Source organism: Miniopterus schreibersii, assembly GCF_964146895.1.
Source record: "Miniopterus schreibersii genome assembly, chromosome: 10".
Classification (NCBI taxonomy): domain Eukaryota; kingdom Metazoa; phylum Chordata; class Mammalia; order Chiroptera; family Miniopteridae; genus Miniopterus; species Miniopterus schreibersii.
This window is the reverse complement of record NC_138110.1, coordinates 45,056,825-45,077,620: the sequence shown is the minus strand read 5'-3', so window position 1 is coordinate 45,077,620 and position 20,796 is coordinate 45,056,825. Positions and strand designations below refer to the sequence as shown.

At 38.7% G+C, this 20,796-nt stretch overlaps 1 protein-coding gene across 3 annotated transcripts in view; it reads right to left on the bottom strand.

The window, feature by feature from the left end:
* The window catches only part of PTPRM (protein tyrosine phosphatase receptor type M), a 617,272-nt gene that overhangs the window by 448,374 nt on the left and 148,102 nt on the right, over window positions 1-20,796 (bottom strand). For all 3 annotated transcript variants that reach the window (XM_081149146.1, XM_081149148.1, XM_081149147.1), the window contains exon 2: window positions 20,163-20,285. In XM_081149146.1, the coding sequence (XP_081005272.1) occupies window positions 20,163-20,285 (123 nt within the window). The remainder of the gene's footprint in view (window positions 1-20,162; window positions 20,286-20,796) is intronic.

The window sequence follows — 20,796 nt, the reverse complement described above, 5'->3', positions numbered from 1 at the left end:
CATCCTCAGGCTCAGTAACAGCCCTTCAAGATGGTCACCAGACAGGAAACTGCGGCAACTGTGGTATGCTAATACTGGTATGGGTCTGGGTTTGGATACTTTGATTTGACTGGAGGTTGACGACAGCATCCAGAGATGCTTGGACTCCACTGAAGTAAGAGCAGCTACACCTATTAGCTCCATGAAAGGCAGTAGCCTTTCATCCGATCCCCTCTCCTGCGAATGGTCCAGTGCGTCAGAGACACTCCATTGGGTGGGTGACACCACTGTCCCTGATAGGATTTCTGAAGGAAGTGAAGTGAGCTCTGTCTCCCCTTCTCCTAGACTAGTCAGCTCCCACTCGCCCTTTCTGAGCCAGGTGGCCAAGTGCACACAGGCATAGAAGCCTTTGCTTGATCTGAAAGGTTATGCATGTGTGTGTTTCTCCTCCCTCTAAACTCAGAGGGACCTGTAATCTGATCTGCAGCGCCGTGGTGGACTTGAGTGACCGCCACAGGCACCTGCCACCCACAAGCACTAAGCAGCTCGTCTCTGCCAAGTTCAGCGCAGTCTGCAGTTCACAGCGGTTAATGTACATTCGCATCATCAGTGCTACTAATCACACCTGTGAAATCCATCATCTTCATTACTATTGTGTGGTACTTTAGCCACAATCTGCAATAATGAATCCAGGTTTCAAAAGTGTTGTTAAAACAAAAAGTAATGACAAAAATAGTAACAAAATGTATAGTTCAAAACAGTAATATCACGGTGAACAAATACCATAATGCAAATATAAACTGCAAGTTAGTATGTTCTGGTACGAGAGCAGTTAAAAGAGTGATGGTTTCATACAATTTGCAAAAATAGATGAAGTGTAAATAGGAAGAAAGATGCTGAGTATCTGAAAGTGAGGTTTGACTTGTCCTGTGTACCAGGTACTGGCCTCTAATTCTCAGTAAGTGAACCATCATAAAACTTTCACAAACAGTAGCACAACAAAAAGTTTGCAGAACTTTCAGTGTCATCTTGAGTAATCCAATAGGGGTTTTCCAGAAAAGGCACATTAATTTCCTCTATAAACCTAAAGAACATTGTCATGAGAGAAAGCGAGGGTCCTCAATCACAGAGGCACCATTCGAAATTGTTCTCAAAGAAAAAAAGATGCACAAATCACACTTTGAGACCCGCCCGAAGCCAGCCACAAGGCTGATGAGTGATATTATGCACAGGGAGAAAGCAGAAGGCTCTCCAGGCAGAATTCCCCTATCAATGACACTCTGGCCATCAATCTAATAGAAAAACACAATGTCAACAGAAAATTGAAACCTGTGTAATTTTACTAAGCAATGTCACCCCAATAAATTCAATAAAAATTAAAAGGAATAAAAAGAAAAAGGAAAAAGCTCTCAAAGTCACCTGATGAGAAATGACAACTGTTCTCCACAATACCTGTCAGAGAACCACTGAATTTAACCTGTGAACCAGCTTTTAGAACAGGTGGAGTTAGAGGGGAGAACTGCTCTACAGCTTTTGGTGTTTTGACAGGAATAAAGAATTCTCCCTAATGCATAGAGGCCGGTTTAGTAAGTCATGATGCAGACTTGGAAGGGTGCTCTGGGTTGTCTACCGGAGCCCTGGCCAGGCTTCCATCAAAGGATTTCAGAGCTGCACCTGGCTACCACCCCACACCCTGATTTAGTCATGGGCAACAGTTGGCACAGAGCAACTCAGGGTCAAAGAGTTCCATGACAATACTATTTTTAAGATCTCTGGCACATTAAAGATGCAGAGATGCCAAGATCTGATTTTTAAATGGTGTTATTTTACACGTGTAACATATGAACACTTTAAACGTCAAAAATAGTAATAATGCATTATAGTTATGTTACTCATAAGATAATAAAATAGATTAAACATACTAATTTCTGGTACACTATAAGCAGTGTGATCCAGTAGTAAGACATAGATTTGGCCATATGATGAACACATTCTACTTTCAATATTGTTCATGTGTCTCTATGTCCTGAAGTTCATCTCTTTTTTTTTTTGAAGATAATGTTGAAAGTCCAAGTGTGATGTTTGGGCCCATGGTCCTCTAGTCCCTCCACCTCCACCCCATGACACACTGGGCAGACTCAAGACCATAAACCTCCTGATCTTGATTCATTGTTGAATAAAAGTGAGAATGGAGAAATTACCAAATTCTAGCCAAATTTCCAGCACAGTGTGCATGGAGAAAAAGAGCTACTTACTACAGTGAAATGTCCTGGCTGGGCACAGACAATGCCAGGGAAGACAGTCTACGCCTTCATGCGGCCAACTCAACTCATGTATTTCAGCAGCATACTCAGTGTGCTGAACCACTCGCCACTCACTGGGGGAAAATAAGCCCATGTAAGGGCCATGATAATTCAATGGGAAAGGATGGTGGATTAGTTTGCTAGAACTGCCATTTGAAAATATCACAGACTGGGGGGCTTCAACAACAGAAATGTACTTTCTCCCAGCGTAGGTTTGGAAGCCTGAGACCAAGGAGCCAGCAGGGTTGCATCATTCTGAGTCCTCTCTTTGGCCTGCAGATGGCCCTCTTCTCACCATGTCTTCCTGTGGCTTGCCTAGGTGCATGCACCCTGCTGGCACCTGTCCTCTTCCTTTGAGGACACCAGTGACGGGATTAGAGCCCACCCTAATGAACTCATCTCAACTTAATCACCTCCTGAAAGACCTAATCTCCAAATACAGCTACAATTGGGGGTTCAGACTTTAACACGTGGATTTGTGCGTGGAGGGACATAATTCAGTCCATATCAGATGGTCTTTTCAACAAATAAGACTGGGACTTTTGGATATAAATGTGCAAAATAATAATAATAATAAACTTAGATCTTTATCTCAAACCATATATAAGATTAACTTGAATGGATCCTGAACCTAAATATCAGACATTTAGGACAAAAGTAAATGTAAAACTTTTAGGAGAAAAAAATTGAGAAAATCTTTCTGATCTTGAAATACAAGACCAAAAGTACTCTCCAGAAAAGAAGAAAATAATTAATCGGACTCTGCACCAGACATTGTTATAAACTCTGTACACAGTCTCTCTCATTCAATTCTTACAAAAACATTATGGCATGAGTAATATTCTCCACATTTTACAGATGAAAAAACCGAGGCTTACAGGGGTCAACTAACTTGAACAAGGTCATACAGGTAGGAGGTGCTAACAACTACCCTTCTACTAGGCACATTACAAAGCATAACAAGAACCCATACCCTAATACACCAATATAATCAGAAAGCATTTTCTGAAGCTAAAGAATGCAACCAAATTTTGGGTTGGGAATCTATGTATTATTATCTCCAAGTTAAAATATCCAAGCTTCCAGCTTTCAATTGTGAAATGTTCCTTGATGTGGTCCTTACACAGTTGAAATCCCAAGGGCCAGCTATATAGACACCTTGAAAATAAAGTTTTAAAAATTATTTCATGGTAAAGAAACAATTTTTATTTTTTGCCAATTTCAAAAAAAGACCTTTCAAATTTTATTTTAAAATTTCTGATTGACCTTTTACAAAATGTATCATGTGTCAGTCATATAATCAGCGGGCACCAAAAGTTTGAGAAATACAGGCCCATATAGTGAGAGGTATGGGCCCCAGGAAATTGAGCACAGATAGTCAGAGGGATGGTAAACATGAGAGCAGCAAACTAAACAGCACTGAACAGAAAAAAAGGAGGGAAGAGAGCAGAAGTGCCATAGGCTCCACACCCTGTGGACTTTCCTGTATAGGAAGAGAAGCCAGAGTGATCTTTATATACCTCTACAATAAACCACTTCTACCTGGCCCAAGGTTAAAATTAAAGTTGATGTATTGCATCAGACCACTATGAAGAATTATCTACAAAAATTATTATGATGTCATCTGTAAATACCTATTGGTATCAATAGCTTTAAATTATAGGTTGGCATTTTAGTTTATTAGGAAGCTTCTTCAGATGTATTAAAAATCTGTTTACTCTTAGTATTGATTTTTTGATAAATATATTATCCAGAGAGGTTATATGCAGTGATTTCCCTGGAAAAGCTGACATTTATTCAATGATATTTACTTTACTGAATTAAGTAGAAATATATACTCATATATCTTTGCTAGATCTGGGAAATTATCTTCTCAGAGTTAAGGTAAGAGACTATCTGTTTTATAGAAATATTAGGGCATAGTTTAATAACATAAAGCTTAGGAAAGGCTCTGGGTGTGTTAGATCCGCCAGTTATGGATGAATTCTTCACTGACTTTTATATCAAAATACCATAAAGTTAAAGTTAACTCTCCAAATTTATTTTAGTCAATTAACTGGACATTTTAAAGGAAAAAAACCCAACATTATACTCAATTTCAAGTATTTTTCTCTTACAGTAATTACCAGGACTATGACCTTTTCTTAAATAAAATCCTCTAAAGCCAAGAGTGGCAGAAGCTGCAAGCTAGCCATTAAATATTCTGTTCTTCTTTCTCCTGGGCATCCAAGTAAACTACCCAGCAAACCTTGCAGGCTGCAGGGACTACATGACACTGTTCTCTCCACTTCCAAATCTGGGAGAAACCTCCCACACGATCCTCCAGAGATTTTTCTCCTTTGCCATCTAGTTGTGCACATGAGGACAATCTTGAAGAAGGCATGCTAAAGATGGCAGAGTCATTTTCATCCTGGATGCCGGTGTGGAATGGGGTTCCTAACCCCCAAACCTCCAACCCCTCTAGACTACTATATGAATGGGAAATACATGTCTACAGTGTTAAAGCACTGAAAATTTGGGATTTGTCACAGCATTAATATATTTTTGTATTTTATAAATTCTTAGCAAAAAAATGAAGAAAGCTTCATTTTCTTTAGAAAACTCTAATCGTAAAATAAAGATCTACATTATAAGGCCTATTGAATTTGGATGTACTCTGTTCTCAAAACTCACTCAACAAGTCAACAGATGTTTGTGGAATAATTTCATTTGCTCTTACAAAAACTTACAAAGTAAGTGAAAATGTCTCCCATGAATATAATTAATTATTAGCTTGGAACCAACCTATTTGTAAATTGCGCCTTCCAATTGCAGAGAAAACCTAATAATGGAAAAAATATAATAAACTAGCTCCTTAAAGAACAATGCCTTTGTCACAATTTAGTTTTTCATTTATTCCTTCGGTTGGTGAGTTGCATTCTGCGTTTATTTTTGTTCACCAGTTTTCATTTTCAATTCTTAAGTAAGAAGGAAATCTCACCATTTGCAACAGCAGGAGGGACCGACCTGGAGAGTATTACGCTAAGTGAAATAAGCGAGTCAGAGAAATACAAGTACCGTCTGATTTCACTTATATGTGGAATCTAATGAACAAAGTAAAGTAAAAAATAAAATAGAAACAGACTCATAGATACAGAGAACAGACTGACAGCTGTCAGAGGGGAGGGGGTGGGAGGCTGGGTGAAAAAGGTGAAGGGATTAAGCAAAAAAACCCTAAAAAACAAAAATAAACCCTCTTAGACAAGACAACAGTATGGTGGTTACCAGAAGGAAAGGGGGGGGAGGCAGGTAGAAGAGAGTAAAGGGGATAAATGGTGATGGGAGGAGACCTGACTTTGGGTGGTGAACACACAGTACGATATACAGATGATGTGTTATAGAATTGTACACATAAAACCTATATAATTTTATTAAACAATATCATCCCAATAAATTAAGATTTAAAAAATAAAAATAAAATAAAATTCCCATCTTTGCGTGAGTGGGCATGTAAAGAGGCATATGAGGATAGATAGCCTCTCTTTACTCCCTCCACTGACCTCAGAAAATCTGTGGCTGAAAAAGATCTGACTTCTGGGATTTACTCAGAATCAAAACATGGGCAGGTTGTGGCCTGTGAAATGATCACATTGGATTGAAATCTGCTCCCCTGGAGCTCAGGAGGCTCTCTGCTCTTTGCTTTGTGGTGAATGTCATTAAAGAAAATACTGTTTTTATCTACTAGGGAAGGTCACTAATGATTACCCCTTTTTAACAGCAAGGATGGACCTAGAGAACATTATGCTAAGTGTTCCATATGATTTCCATGAGCACCATATGATTTCACTCATGTAGAAATGAATGAACAAACTGAACTACCAAGCAAAATAGAGACAGACTCATCGATAGAGAGCAGGCAGGCAGCTCTGGCGAAGGAGGTGGGGGAGGGTGTTGGAGCGGCGTAGAGGGATTGAGCAAAAAAGAAAAAAAGAGAGAAAGAACTCATGGACATGGACAACAGTGTGACGATTTTGTGTGGGGTGGGGGGAGAGGAGGGGGAAGAGAGCATAGAGGGGATAATTGCTGATGGAAAAAATAAATTTAAAAAAAGACTTCAGGAAACTCAAGAATAAATAAGAACCAAAGGAGAGTAGGAGAGGCCTGCAGAGGGCATATTCATTAGTTCATCTGCAAAACCTGACACTATATCTTTTTAATTTTTTTCAAAGGTTTTGGTTTTTTTTAAATTAATTTTTAGAAAGAGAAAGTACGGCAGTGTCACCTGGGGCAAGAAGTTGACCATCCAATAAAAAAGCAAAGGATTACAGGTCTCCATCTGCTGGGGGAATGAAAGAATTACCCACGTTAGAAAGTGTGACTTGGCTTAACACTTGTTAAAAATGTTAAACTGATGAACAGAATAGATTCGCTGACATGGAAGCATAGATCAGATTGAGGAATCTGAGGGAAAGAGAAGGGTGTGGGGAGGAGAGATTAACCAAAGGATTTATATGCATATATGCATAACCCAAGGACACAAACAACTGGTGTGTTGAGGGACTGGGCAGGAGGGTGGGGCGGGGTAAGGGGTCAATGGGGAGAAAAAGGGACATTTTTAATATTCTGAACAACAACAAAAAATGTTATTAAAGATAAATTAAATGAGAAAAGAAAATACTTCATTTAAAGAAAATGTGACTGCCATCCCAGGCACAACTATATACTTTTGATACTGAAAAGTTGAAATGAAGCAAATTACATGCCATTTCTCTTTTCAGTGTTAGGGTAAAAATGTATGAACCAAACAGAGGCATTTTAGAATGAAGGCAGCCACTCCCACCATACAATTCTACTTGAGAAAGGAGCCGGTCAAGATGTATGTTCAGCTTCTTGGGGGAAGCTGTGGATGCCAGCTACAGCAACCGGGCAGATGGCCATTTCCGACTCTTGATTACATCTATCAAGTCTTCTTAGGAAGCTGAAGTGTTCTCAGCCTGCGGGGGTCTCCAAATAACAAGGACTTTCTAAAGCTAGCTCCAGGCTTCAAAAGCCACCGTAATGAGTAGGCAATTAGTAGATGAAATTAATCCTTACTGAATCTTTGTCACTTCATGAATTTAATTTTCTTTCTTCCTTTATTCTGCTTTATTCTACTTTAATACTTGTTGTATCAAGTAAGGCATCACCTCCTCTTGCTTAGGTAGTCTGTGGTGTTCCTTCTCTCCTAGGATAAGAAACTGTGCCTGCCCACAGGAGGTGCTTCATGAGTACTTTTTGAAAAAGGAGAAAAGGTCCTAGCGCTAGACAGAGCTAGGAAGCCACTTCTTCCACAAGCTGGAGCATTCACTATTCAGAATAGCTGGACAAATCTGTGAAGATCACTAGGGCTCCCTGGTAATTCTCTCCATGGCTATAGTAACATTAAGCTAACAAAAGGTTTATGTAACATGCCTTTCCAATACTAGCAAATTCTGTTAGAACTCAGACCTTTGGAAATAAATGTATTATCTCACATAATGGGCCTACTGAAGGAAGAAGTGAGAGTGGTAAGTTCACCTACAGGATTTCTTATCAATTCAGATGCAGTTCCTACCAAGCACAATTTCCAAGTCTCCCTCACTAGGGTTCAGTCATCTTTATATCATTTTGTCACTAGACACTTCATAATAAAAGGGGTTGAAATTATTTTATCATGATAATATATATGACAATTCCACAGTTAAAAATCTCAGAGGTAGCACTACTGAATGAATTTATAGGAGTAAGTTTAAATAATTCGCTTTATCCAAACCTCTGCATATATGAAAAGCCTACATCCAAACAATTTCACATATATGAATATTAATCCTACTTCCAGATTTTTCTGGAACATAAGATTTAAACCCAACTTTCACAGTTAGTAATATTCAGTTATGTGGCTTTAGACAATGTAATTTTATATGTATGATTTAATTTAAAATGGGTTTTTATTATTATAAGGAATAGATTTCAAAATAGGAATGAACTAATTACATTGTCTTTATGGGAAAATAAAATTATAGTCCTAGCCAGTTTGGCTCAGTGGTCAGAGCATCGGCCCACGGACTGAAGGGTCCCAGGTTTTTTTCCGGCCAAGGGCACAGACCCGGGTTGCAGGCTCCATGCTCAGCCCTGGATGGGGTGCATGTGGGAGGCAACCAATCAATGTCTCTCCCACATCGATGTTTCTTTCTCTTTCTCCCCACACCGCCTTCTCTCTCTCCCTTCCACTCTCTCTGAAAAGCAACGGAAAAAATATTGTTGGGCAAGGAGTAAAAAAAAAAAAGTGAATTATAACACTCAGACATGTCCTTTTTGCAATATTTCCAAAATCTTTTTCTCTTCTTTATTTTTTTCCCCTAGACTCTTTCAAGCCTTTAATTATAGGTCATCAGGTAGGCAGATCTTTTAAGAGGGTCTAAGGTCAGTGGTTCTCAAAGTGTCTTCTAGGAATCCCAGAAATCCCCAAGACCCTTTCAGGAAGTCTACAAAGTCAAAACCATTTTCATGATAATAATATGACATTATTTGACTTTATTATTCCCATTTTGCTCTCAGTTACTAGCAGGTGTACAGCACTGCACTGCTCTGATAGCTATAGGAATCTATGCTTATGTACTCTGTTCTCAGAATTTTTCAGTTTTAATTTCTAATCCAGAATATATAGATACTACTCACCATGAACAAAAGCTCTTAGAATGTTTCTAAAAAACTTTTCAAGAGTGTAAAGGGGTCCTAAACCCAAAGACTTTGAGAACCATTCACCCTCCAAATCTGGCATAATGCAAGAAATTTCTCACTCAGGCATGTGCCCCTGTAGTCAGCTGTGTGTGCATGTATGTGTGTGGGGTCTAGAGAAGTAAGTTCAACATTTCCTCACTCAGGTAACCAGGCTAAATAAAAGCATCTCAATGCTTCCACGGCTACTAAGGTGGGAAAAAGGGACAGGAACACGGGGAATCTCATACAGAAGCTGCTGCCTGATAGTGACACAAGTTACTTCCACTCACATTTCACCACCCATATCAGGTATGGCCCCATCTAAATAAAAGGGGCCAGAGACACACAATCCTCCCATGTTTCTAGACGGTGAAAGCTGAAAGCAATGAGTTCTTCACCACCACTGCTAACTACCACGAGGTCTGTCTTTGGGCAGCTAATCTCCTTCCAGCATCTTTTCCCAAAGTTATTCTCCCTCATGATCATGTATTCATGGCACCTCACAAAACACACTTTTAGAAACCTGTGGAAATATACTATTTAAATATGACATGTACAAATTCACATACTGTTTAAAAAATTTTTAAACAATTGAGACTCATCAAATCTGAACAAAATATATTATGGTAAACTCTTGCCAAAGCTAGTCTGTAGCACTATTGAGCAAAATGGGCCTTCTACAGCCTTTGTTTGACTGATGCATAAAACCAATTATTTCTAATAATTTAAAAATTAACAAACGTCCAACACCCTTTTATAAGAGCAAGAACCAGATCGATTCAAATAAATTAACATTCCTGTCCGAAATGACTCATGAAGCCCAAGTAACAAATTCATGTGTCAATGGTGGGCTGACCCAATGACCCATCTGCTAAAAAATACAAATTGTATCATTTTGTTTTCCAAATAACAAGCATTGATTTGCAGTGTTAGAAAGGTCACTTGTCATCAGCTCAGTAGTTGACCTGCTTGCAAATTGCAGCCTGTCACTCCACAGTAGCCAGGACCATCGGGAGGAAGTAAGGCACTCTGTGCTTATAGAGTACAATTGGGGAGGTGACACCATTTTCACAAGATGTAGGTTTAACAGGACAAGTGTCATATTCAATAGAGCTGAAAAGAGGAAGCAGCATGAAAAGGAATGACTAGAGAGAGATTCCATATTTCCCAGGATGAATACCAGAAACCTAATTGATTTATATTTGCTTTAAACAGCAACGGATCAAACCCTGTTTCTAAGTCTTATGCCAAGGATTTCAATATTTTGTACATTTTCTATGAGTAACAGAATAAATACAAAAGATGTCTCAAATTCTTTCAAAGAAACCAGGAAACATGAAATTAAGAACTCAGTATTAGATAACCTAAAGCATACAAATAAGGACAGGACATTTGAAAAACAAATTTTCAGCAAAGTCCTCTCTAAGAGTAGCACTATATTCATATGCTACCCCACATATCTGATTCAGACACTTACTGCCACATAATCAGTTGTCTCATTTGCCCATCCACCAGAGAGAGGAGTTGGGATTGTCCAGCAGGCAATTAATAGCCATATTTATTTCTCTTTCAACCACTTAAGATTTAAATATCACTGTGAGATGCAATTTATCATAAGCTCCTAGAATAAAATAGCACTCTATGCATTAAAGGTCAATTATTTAAAATAATGACCTGCACAATCACTTCATGAAGTTTGCCAAAAAATTCTGTATGATTTTTTTTCTATATAACGTCCCATATTATGGACTGGATACAAATAAATGCAAGCATGAATCCAAAAATAAAATGTAATAATTCCTTATGCATCTTCTTGCAAAGTTTCAGTCAGTCACCAAAATATCTCCTGATAGAACAAAGATCTTTATATTTGATACACCCACTGAAGCAGAAGACCACAGTGTGAAGCATTTGTCCTATTTTAGAAAGTCCTAAAATTATATCCCTGAAGTTTAGTCATTGTAAATCGGTCCATCAGCTCCACTAAACTGCAGTAAAGACCAAGGAATCATCCCGATATGCTCAGAAAGGGAAGACATGAGTCAACCCAGGTTTTTAAATATAAAATTTTCAATGGGATTTGACAAGATGGCATATTGCCTAAAATGCATCTGTAGATGAGAATCGCACTCGCGTGGAACTAAGTTGGCACAACTCAGTCATATCTTTTGTTTTCCTACATATATAGCAAATTTTGCTTCATTTCAAAACTATAGAAAAATTGAAAAAGTAGTATAAGATATGCTTATATATACTTCACCTAGACTTAACAATTGTTCACATTTATCACATTTGCACACACATACTTTCTCAACACACACTATACACAAACACAGACACATGTACTTTTTTTCTGCACAAACATCCAGGCACTTACCCCTAAATAATTTAGCATGAATGTCCTGGGCATTCTCCTACATATTCATATGCTTTGTGATACTTATTTACTAACCAGCTTTCCTTATTTTCACTTTTCCCTATACCCTTTTACAAGAAACTTTGAATTTTCCTCTATGCATACACAGTCAAATAATTTCTTTTTTCCTCTCTTTGCCAGAAATCAACAAATTACCTCCTGACTTCACATCCTTCATCAGCTCCACAAGGCCTGGGAGGGTCTCACCTCTAGCTTGTCTCCCACCTCTCTGCTCCTCAGTCTACGAAATTCTTAGTTCCCTGATTCTCGCAGCTTCCTGCGCCACTTTTCCTACGCATGTGCTCTACCACCCTCCACTCGCTGCCTCAGGACAGGATGCTCCTTCCTTCTCCCTGGCCTGGCCTCATCATCATATTCTCAGGGCCCCTCTCAGGAGCCACCTCCTCCTAGAGGCCTTCCACTTGCCCTCACCAACCAGTCTCCGTCTGGGCAACAGCGGTGTGGCCATACCACTTGTATGTCTCCTGGAAGACTGAACGCAGCTCACCACATCTCCAGTGCCTGGAACACACATCTCCAGCACCTCACACACAGCTGGTGCTCCAAAAAAGGAGTTTCATTTCTTCCTGGTCTTAAGGTGAAAGAATAACCCAGACTTAATCCTTTCTTATTTAAATTTATTCAGCTCTTCCATTTCTTGGACCACGGAAAGTCCTGAAGGCACTTAAAAGGGAGCCTGGGCCTGTGATGATTTGGCCTGACTGGAGCAGGAGAATGGGGGAACGGGAGCCCTGGGGCCACACAGAATTTCCAAGGCCTTCCCCACGTTGATGTCTGTGCAAGGGTAACTTTAATGCCATCATTTACCTGCCAGTGGCCGTGCAAACTGGTATATCGGTGGTCACCCAAAACTAATCTGCCCCAAAAATCCTGCCCTCCATAAAGAGAGGCTACTGCTGGACAGCCCCAGACCCAAGTGGAAAGTCTTCCTCAGCCTTAGGCTCTCTGGTCTTTAAAGAAATTGTGTTCAAATTTTCCCATCTTACCCCACTGCCCCTCTGCAGTCCAATGAGGAATTTGTACTCAGAAGACTAAAAGACTGTCCCTAAGTTTCACATCAAAACCCAATGTCTCCTCTCTTGACTTTTATTGCCAAAGAAGGTTTCTCCAGTCCAACAACTTGACCAGGTGCAGCTCGAGGTGGCTTGCACTGGGGGACCAATACACAGAATGCACAATATGTGGGTGCTGATAACTCCTCAGTGCGATCTTCTCCAGCTGCCTATAATAACCATAACATCATCCCATTGCCCTGGACCTCCCTCTTGCACCTCTCACCCCCTCCTCAACTGGGATTCTGAGAGATTTACAATTCTGTCATGATTGGCCCGCCTGTTTATTCCATTACTGGACTTCACATAACTCTTATGTGCAATTTTATGGGAAATTAAGCAAGACATAAACCTATCTTAAAAACACATATTTATATATACAGGCTCATTTGTATACTTTTAAGCAAATATTTAAAAATAGCTAGCCACTGTTCTTACTTCTTGTAACAGTTTTCCAATTAGCCAACACAGGAATTTAGAACAAATTTAAAGGAGAGCATTTGTTGGACACTGAATATAAACTATTGAAATAAGTGGTTATACATAATACATTGCCCCCCTTGAAGCACTTAACTATTGAAAATCACGATGATTTTTTTTTTTAAAAAAAGACTGCCCTGATCTTGGAAGTTCTTGCATGCAAAAACATGTCAAGTGAAATAAGCCAGACACAAAAGAACACACACTGTATGAATTCACTTGTACCTAGAGTGGTCCAACTCATAGAAACAGAGAGTAGAATGGTGGTAGCCAGGGGATGGGAAGAGTGGGGACTAGGTAGTTAGTATTTAATGGGTGCAGAGTTTCAGCTTGGGAAGATAAAAAAGTTCTGGAGCTGTATGGTAGAGATAGTTGCACAACAACGTGAATGTACTAAATGCCACTGAACTGTACATTTAAAAATGGTTAAAATGGGCCCTGGCCAGTGTAGCTCAGTTGGTTGAGCATCGTGCCATGCACCAAAGGGTGACCGGTTCAACTCCCCTGGGGCTGTGCAAACGATCGATGTTTCTCTCTCTCCCTCTCTCTACAAAATCAGTAGAAACATATTAAAATAATAATAATAAAAATGATTACAATGATAAATTTTATGTCATGTTTTTAGCTTTGAGTGGAACAAATTGTTTTCATGTTAAAATGAGGCTACCCAGAGCCCTGTGCTGTTAATTAAGAACCACCCTGCTCTGAAATGTATTTTTTTCATTATTACCTAGTTATTTTTCTAGATTTTGTAACTGAGAAACTGCTGTCAGGATATAATTCCAGTTCAATTTCTTTCACTGCGTCTCATCAGTCACTGTTTAAAAGCTAACTGGAAACCCAGTGTACATACACCTCGTCAGGGTGAAGAGTGTTTGTCAGTGACTGTCTTACAACTGCATGCCAGGCAGTGCCTCATTATGGGACACTTGAATGAGATGCTCAAGGGCAATTAAAATGTTTCCAATTCCTGACTTCAGTGCCTGGAAATAATCAGAATCAACTAAAATAATACCAAATTCAATGACCCCGCCCCCTTCAAATTTTTAAGTGTGTTTTACTTGATCTTAAAGGAATTATTTCAAATAGAATGATGTCAGTTACCCCAAAATCCTAGCATGACGACAAAAACATTGTTAGTATTTTAATGGACTTCTTTCAGCTTGTTTTTTAAAATATGCATACATTATATGAAGGTCTATATCTTCTGATTCTTATTTGGTATCATTTAGAAGAGAAAATAAGAACTTTGCATGAACTGCCTACTTCACAGAGAGTACAAATTTAGCTAAAACATGAATTCATATCAAATTACTCTGAAAATTACTTAATAACAATAAAAGGAGGGCATTTCCCAAATGCTGTGCTGGGCCAGGCTCAAGGCTAAGTTCCTGAAGCGGATTCCTTTGTCTCACCTGGTCCACAACCGCATGAGGCAGATTCTAAACATCTTTCCAGAGCTTTCCCTGACCACCCACTCCCTCCAGCAGAGCTCTCCCTGCCTCAGCGTTTGCTCCTGCTCTTCCACCCTGATAACTCAGCCTCCATGGCCAACTTGCCCCACGCTGGATTCCAGTCTCTGCTCAAAAAGGCTGCTCCTGTCTACTGCTCCCATCACTCTCTAAGGCCCTCTCCTGATTTAGGTTTTCTTCACAGCCCTTAGCATGTCCCCCCATTGCATCACATGTCTCTCTGCTTATTACCTGCCTGCCTGCCTCCTCCACGGGACAGAATTGGCAGATGGACAGAGACTCTACTACTATAGCTCTGTCACTCCGCAAACACAGATTATGAACTAATAGTTTATGGTTGAGGAGCCTGAGAAACTGCGAGCTTTAGAACCTGCCCAAGGTCAATAGCTATGAAGTGAGAGAGCTAGCATCTGACTGGGCAGGGCTAGCAGCCCCCTAGCCTTCATGTGCACTTCAAGATCCTCAGAGCCTTTCACCTGGGATAAAGACTAACCCCCTTCACCAAATAATGTGCTCACATGGGAAGTTCACACTTATGGCATTCAGAAGAGCAAAAATGGGGGCTGCTCCTCTCAACTGATGCCTGAGGCAAGTTTAATTTCTCTGAACTTCAGTCTCCAAAGGTACAAAATATACATAATGCCACCCAGTCTCCCAGGGTCATCATGAGGATCAAGTGCTATACAGCGAAAAAGCAAATTTTACCAACTGCTGAGAGTCATTTATCGTACAAGATTGCTTTGTTTTATAAAGAGGAATTACCAGGAGGTACTACACTGCCCCTTGCCTGTGATTTAGATGTTTTTGCTCTTTTTTTTAAGGACAAAGCATAAAGAAAAGTTGAATTTGATGTTATAATGTGCTGAGTCTGATGAACTAAATTTCGTATTATTTATTAAGTATTCATTTCTGGAAAGTTGTTAATAGGTGACGGAGAGCATGGTATTATAGATAAATTTTTTTGGCAGGCCAAGAGCAATCTTACCAGACTGGGAGTGTGGGGTGCACCAGGGAGGGAATCCTATTTGGTTCACTCAGTGATGATCCCAAGCTTCTCCAACAGTGCCTAACACATAGCAGGTGTTCAATAAATATTTGTTGAATGTTGACAAGATTTGAAGAATGAATGAGATAATTAGACAACTGTCTGAATATTCTGTGCCAAAAATATTATCACTAGAGATACACTGAAATTTAAGGAGGAAAAATGTCTTTTCAAGCCTTTTTCAGTCTTCTCTTCACTCACTAAGCCCTATATAAGCCCTGAAGTGTAAATAAGTAGGGAAGTCTTCCCTCACAGGAGGGAAACATGCCTGATGAAAGGGCCCAAAGAAAAAACTTCAATTCCTCTGTCTGTCAATCCATCATGCTCCCAAATGCGAAACTGACTCTACACAAATACAGACAGTCATGTTTTCTATTTTCTGGGTCATCACACTAAGAGTGCATATTGCTCCTCCATCCTGGCACCTCCCTCTCTCTATACCCAGAGAAATTACCCAGTCCTTAGTCATAGCATCTTCATAAAGATCAGAAACAATACCACCCCCAATTTGCAATATGTAAAGCTGGGATGTGGGAGGCTAAATGAGCTTCCCTTAGACACATGCTATGCTGCTCAGAAAAGCACTAAGCATAATGTTTCATTTCCCCAGCCCTAGGACCCACATTCACTTAACTATAGCCTTTTTAGAGGCATGATATCTTAAGGGGACCATGTGGGGTAGAAATAAATGTCAAGTTTATGTGTATCAAATGCCTACAGCTATAAGCTACCTTTATACTTTTTATATTGTAAATGGATTTATTGTTTATTTTTTAAAATATAAAACATGGCGATATATTCTTATACATAAGCTATGGAACTTGTAAAATATCCATTTTACAGAACTGGAGCACTAAGTTACACAATATATTTTAGTAAAACATAAAAACATCAACCATATCATAACAAATGAGCACAAACTTAGCGACTTAAAACAATAGACATTTATTATCTTGCAGTTCTGTAGGTTAGAAGTCTGAAATGGGTCTCACTAGACTAAAATCCATCTTCCCCACTAGACTGTAAGCTCCCTGAAAGCAGGACCTGTGCATTTTCTGTACCCATTCTGGAAACATATTTTGAGAACTACTAAGCTCTAAAAATTGTGCTATGTGTTGAAGATATAAAGATGACCCTCGGAAACTTATGGTCTGGTACCAAATCAGGCATATCAGAACCTCTCAGTAAATGTGATTTGAATTGTTATGTCAAATGTTCGGGAATGTCAATACAACAGTAAGGTGCAGGGTGATGTAATTGTGAATTCTGCCTTCTTTTTTGTAGATCATGCAAAGTAAGGTGACAGGCCTTATTATTAGAGGAAAACTGTATTGATTTTAATACATTATGCTTTGAATTTGGAAGTGTCTATAATTTTGTAAGATAATAAAAATCTTTTAACTAATGTAAATAAAGAACTTGAGAACATAAAAAAACACATCAACCATTGTCAAACTGTGTAGGTATTTTTAAATCATAAAACTAAATCAATACTTCCTTTTTTAAAAATATATTTTTATTGATTTCAGAGAGACAGGAAGGGAGAGGGAGAGAAAGATAGAAACATCAATGATGAGAGTCACTGATTGGCTGCCTCCTGCATGCTCCCTGCTGGGGATCAAGCCCGAAACCCAGGCATGTGCCCTGTCTGGGGATCGAACCTAGATCTCCTGGATCCTAGGTCGATGCTCAACCTGAGTCCTGCCAGCCGGGCATCAATCAATACTTCTTAATCTACTCTGATAATTATACATGCACTATGGTATATAAAGTGATAGCATGAACCAGTGTAACAAAATGTACCAGGTTATTATTTGGTTACTTAATCAAAGGTTCTTGTGCTCGAAGTGGTAATTCTTATGACAAAGTTTAAGAAAATTCCCCACCATCAGAAAAACTGTATGATTCAAAGCCAGCTGTAAAAGCATAATCTATTATAACATAAATGTCGACTTCAAGTACAAAAATATAAATGATTGGGTATTTATTTGCCCTAAATATGTATTTCCAGAGCAATGTCAGAGCCTCCGTGTAGTTATCATGTCAGCTTGTATAAAGCTACAGACTGTAAATTTTTAAAATGTGGCTAAAAATAACCTCACACATGAAGATAAAGAAAAACAAACCCTACATACTGGATCACCTATTTCAAAGAAGACAGAAAAAGTAAAATTTTAATTAAATTAAAAAATTAGAATATACATTTTAGTCTCTCACTATCATAATTTTTAAATTCATCTTGATGGGTTATTTGCTTCTTAGACTCACAATAGTCCCACAAGAATTTCGTTACTAAACAATAAAGAAAATCACAATGCTTTTAATAGATAGCACATTTATGGGAAAGATAGAAGAAAACCTAATCATCATGTTTTTTTCTTACTGATTTTAATAGCCCCAATGTTTGGAAAACATACAATCTGAAAGTGAAACAAACTGTGAAATAATGCTTGTATGTTAATAATTATGAGTACAGAAAACAATAACAATATAAACCAAGAGTCCAAAGCCACAATTATATGCTGGTGCCAAAATGGTTTAAGATGGGCGGAACAAATTTCTCTGTAAAGAGCCAGACAGGAAATATCCAGGCTTTGTGGACACTGCCGCGTGTCTGCAGCTACGCACCCTGCCGTGGTGGCGTGAAACCAGCCACAGGCAATATTTAACAAATGGGCATGGCTGTGTGCCAATACAAATTTGTTTATGGACACTGAAATCTGAATTTCATGTGACACAAAATATTACCATTATTTTGGTCTTTCAACCATTCAAAAGTGTAAATACCATTTTCAGTTTGCAAACCATACACAAAGTGGCAGCAGGCTGGATCTGGCCTGCAGGACACAGTTTGCCAACCCATGGTCTAAGGATCACAGAACGAGCCTGCACAAGGGAGACCAAACACAAATACACGGGCAAGAACACATCCAATGATACTGTACAGGAAGATTTAAAATATCAAGCCTCACAGGGTTATGGTTGTATCTGATTTTGTCACCTATTTTTCCTGAAAAATTCATAAAACTAGTTTCTGTTTTAGTGTGAGAGGGCCACCTTTAGAGTTTGTTTAGGAAAAGAATAAATTGTTTTACATATTAATGAAAAGGGAGGAGAAAGGGGAGAGAACAAAGGAGGAGGGGAGGAAACACTTGAAACTAAATAGTATTTAAATCTCAAGGCTATATATACATTTTGACAACTCAGTTTAAAATTCGTACCTTAGGATACCATCCACAAATTTATAAGATGATATCTCCTCACTTCTAACAATGACATTTCACCGAGAACTTAACTTCTCAGCTGGGCACAAGTCCATATTCTTTATACAATATTGGTTTTAAGGTCAGACAACTGCTCTTCAAATACCTTCAGCCTATACCGAATCTGTACATCATTATATCATTATATATCATTTTAGATGGTTCACTAATTCTAGTTTTGTAACTTTTTCTTTCCCAAGTAGATAAGTTCCAAAAGAGAATCATTTCTTATAATCTTTCATCTTCCACAGTAATCAGCATTGTGATTAGCATATATTAGGGCTCAAAGAAATTTTTTAATGACTAAACTTTGTTTAATACATAGTAGGAAAAAAAATACCAGTATTTGCAGTTGTATATCAAGGCAAAACATTTAATCTGATGGGATAATTATCAATGGAACATTTATTACATTTCAATGAAATGTGTTTTGTTTTTTTAAAATATGTATTTGTTGATTTCAAAGAGAGGAAGGGAGAGGGAGAGCGAGAGAGAAACATCAGTGATGAGTCATTGATGGGCTGCTTCCTGCACACCCCTTATTGGGGATCAAGTCGGGCATGTGCCCTGACTGGGAATCGAACCTCGATCTCCTGGATCCTAGCTCGATGTTCAACTGCTGAGTCACACCGGCTAGACTGAATGTGTTTCATCTGGACCATTCCCATAGGCATAGAGAGGTAGAGGAATTGGACTGCTAGTCTTTCCCCACCTTCCTGCTGACACCCAAACCACGCGCATGTCCCAACAATGACTTACAACCCGTTTGGGAATGGTTGAGGGCACACTGTTTATAATTATTAGAAATCATATGGAACTAAAAAAGTTTTAGAATAGGTAACATTCAGAGATATTAAGCTACAAAAACCTAATATTCATCACCAAGTATTCTATTAGTCAATAGAATGAGAGTAAATTCAAACAGAACATCTAAATATCCCTACTTCATTCTTCCAAAGGCTGAAGAACCTTCAAAGGCCAGATATTTACAAAGTTGCTTCCCCTCTGTTCCCTAAATTACCCAACTGATTGTTCCAGGATACAACTGGTCTTTGATCTTTAACACTGTAGGGGTGAGTTAATTAAATGTTTGACCAAATATAGCAGGCAAATTTTTAAACTGATAATTTTGTATGGCCCTCAAATGATGTTATAAATATCCAAATGACCCTTAAGAGGAAAAAGGGTTCCCGCCCCTGCTAAAGAAAGAAGGACAAAGGTAAACTCTTTGTAACCAGTCCTCTTAATTGCAGTAGCATTCTCTCTAGTTAACTGGCCCTTGACTGCCACACTCAAAGACCAATACCCTCATTCATTCAACCTATATCCAGCGAATGTTCACTGTGATTAAGACTCTTGTGAACCTTTGATTTAAAAAACAAACAAACAAACAAATTTAAAACTAAATGCAAACCTGATGGCATCCATGGATCAGAAGTTGGTTTGGTCAAGGTGTTCACCTGCTCCCAGTTGAAGTCATCATCTTCAGCTTGATTATATCCACACGTGCTATATGGTTCATCGAAGAGACAACCTCCTAAAATGTAAAAGAATGAAAAGCAATGTAAATAACACCAGACCTCAGGAAAAAGCTATGATGATTACAGGTTACCGTTAACCTACCTGATGCTAACTGAATTTGATTTAAACTTTGTGCTGAGGAACTGCGGATCTTGACCCTACTGTACCCTTGCTAAGCACTAGCTGAGTATTAACCATGTCTTGCCAGTACTGCTAGATTATATTGTTCCCCCAAAAGAACCAATATTTGTAAAATACATTCAAAGTATGACCTAAGCAAATTTATAATTCATATTTTCCAGATTCACAGGAATTTAGAATAACTGGTCTTGTGTTCAAAACTTTAAAAGAACCGCCCAAAGTATTCAATTCATTTTCAACAGAAAAGCCATTATAATTTGTTCAAAAAGAGTAAAAGAGAAATGCTTTCACCACAACACTGGCATGATAGTAGGGGACAAAATGCAATAGAGACCATGGGCATAGCTTGTAAAATATTTTTCTAAGGATTATTCTAAATCTAACAT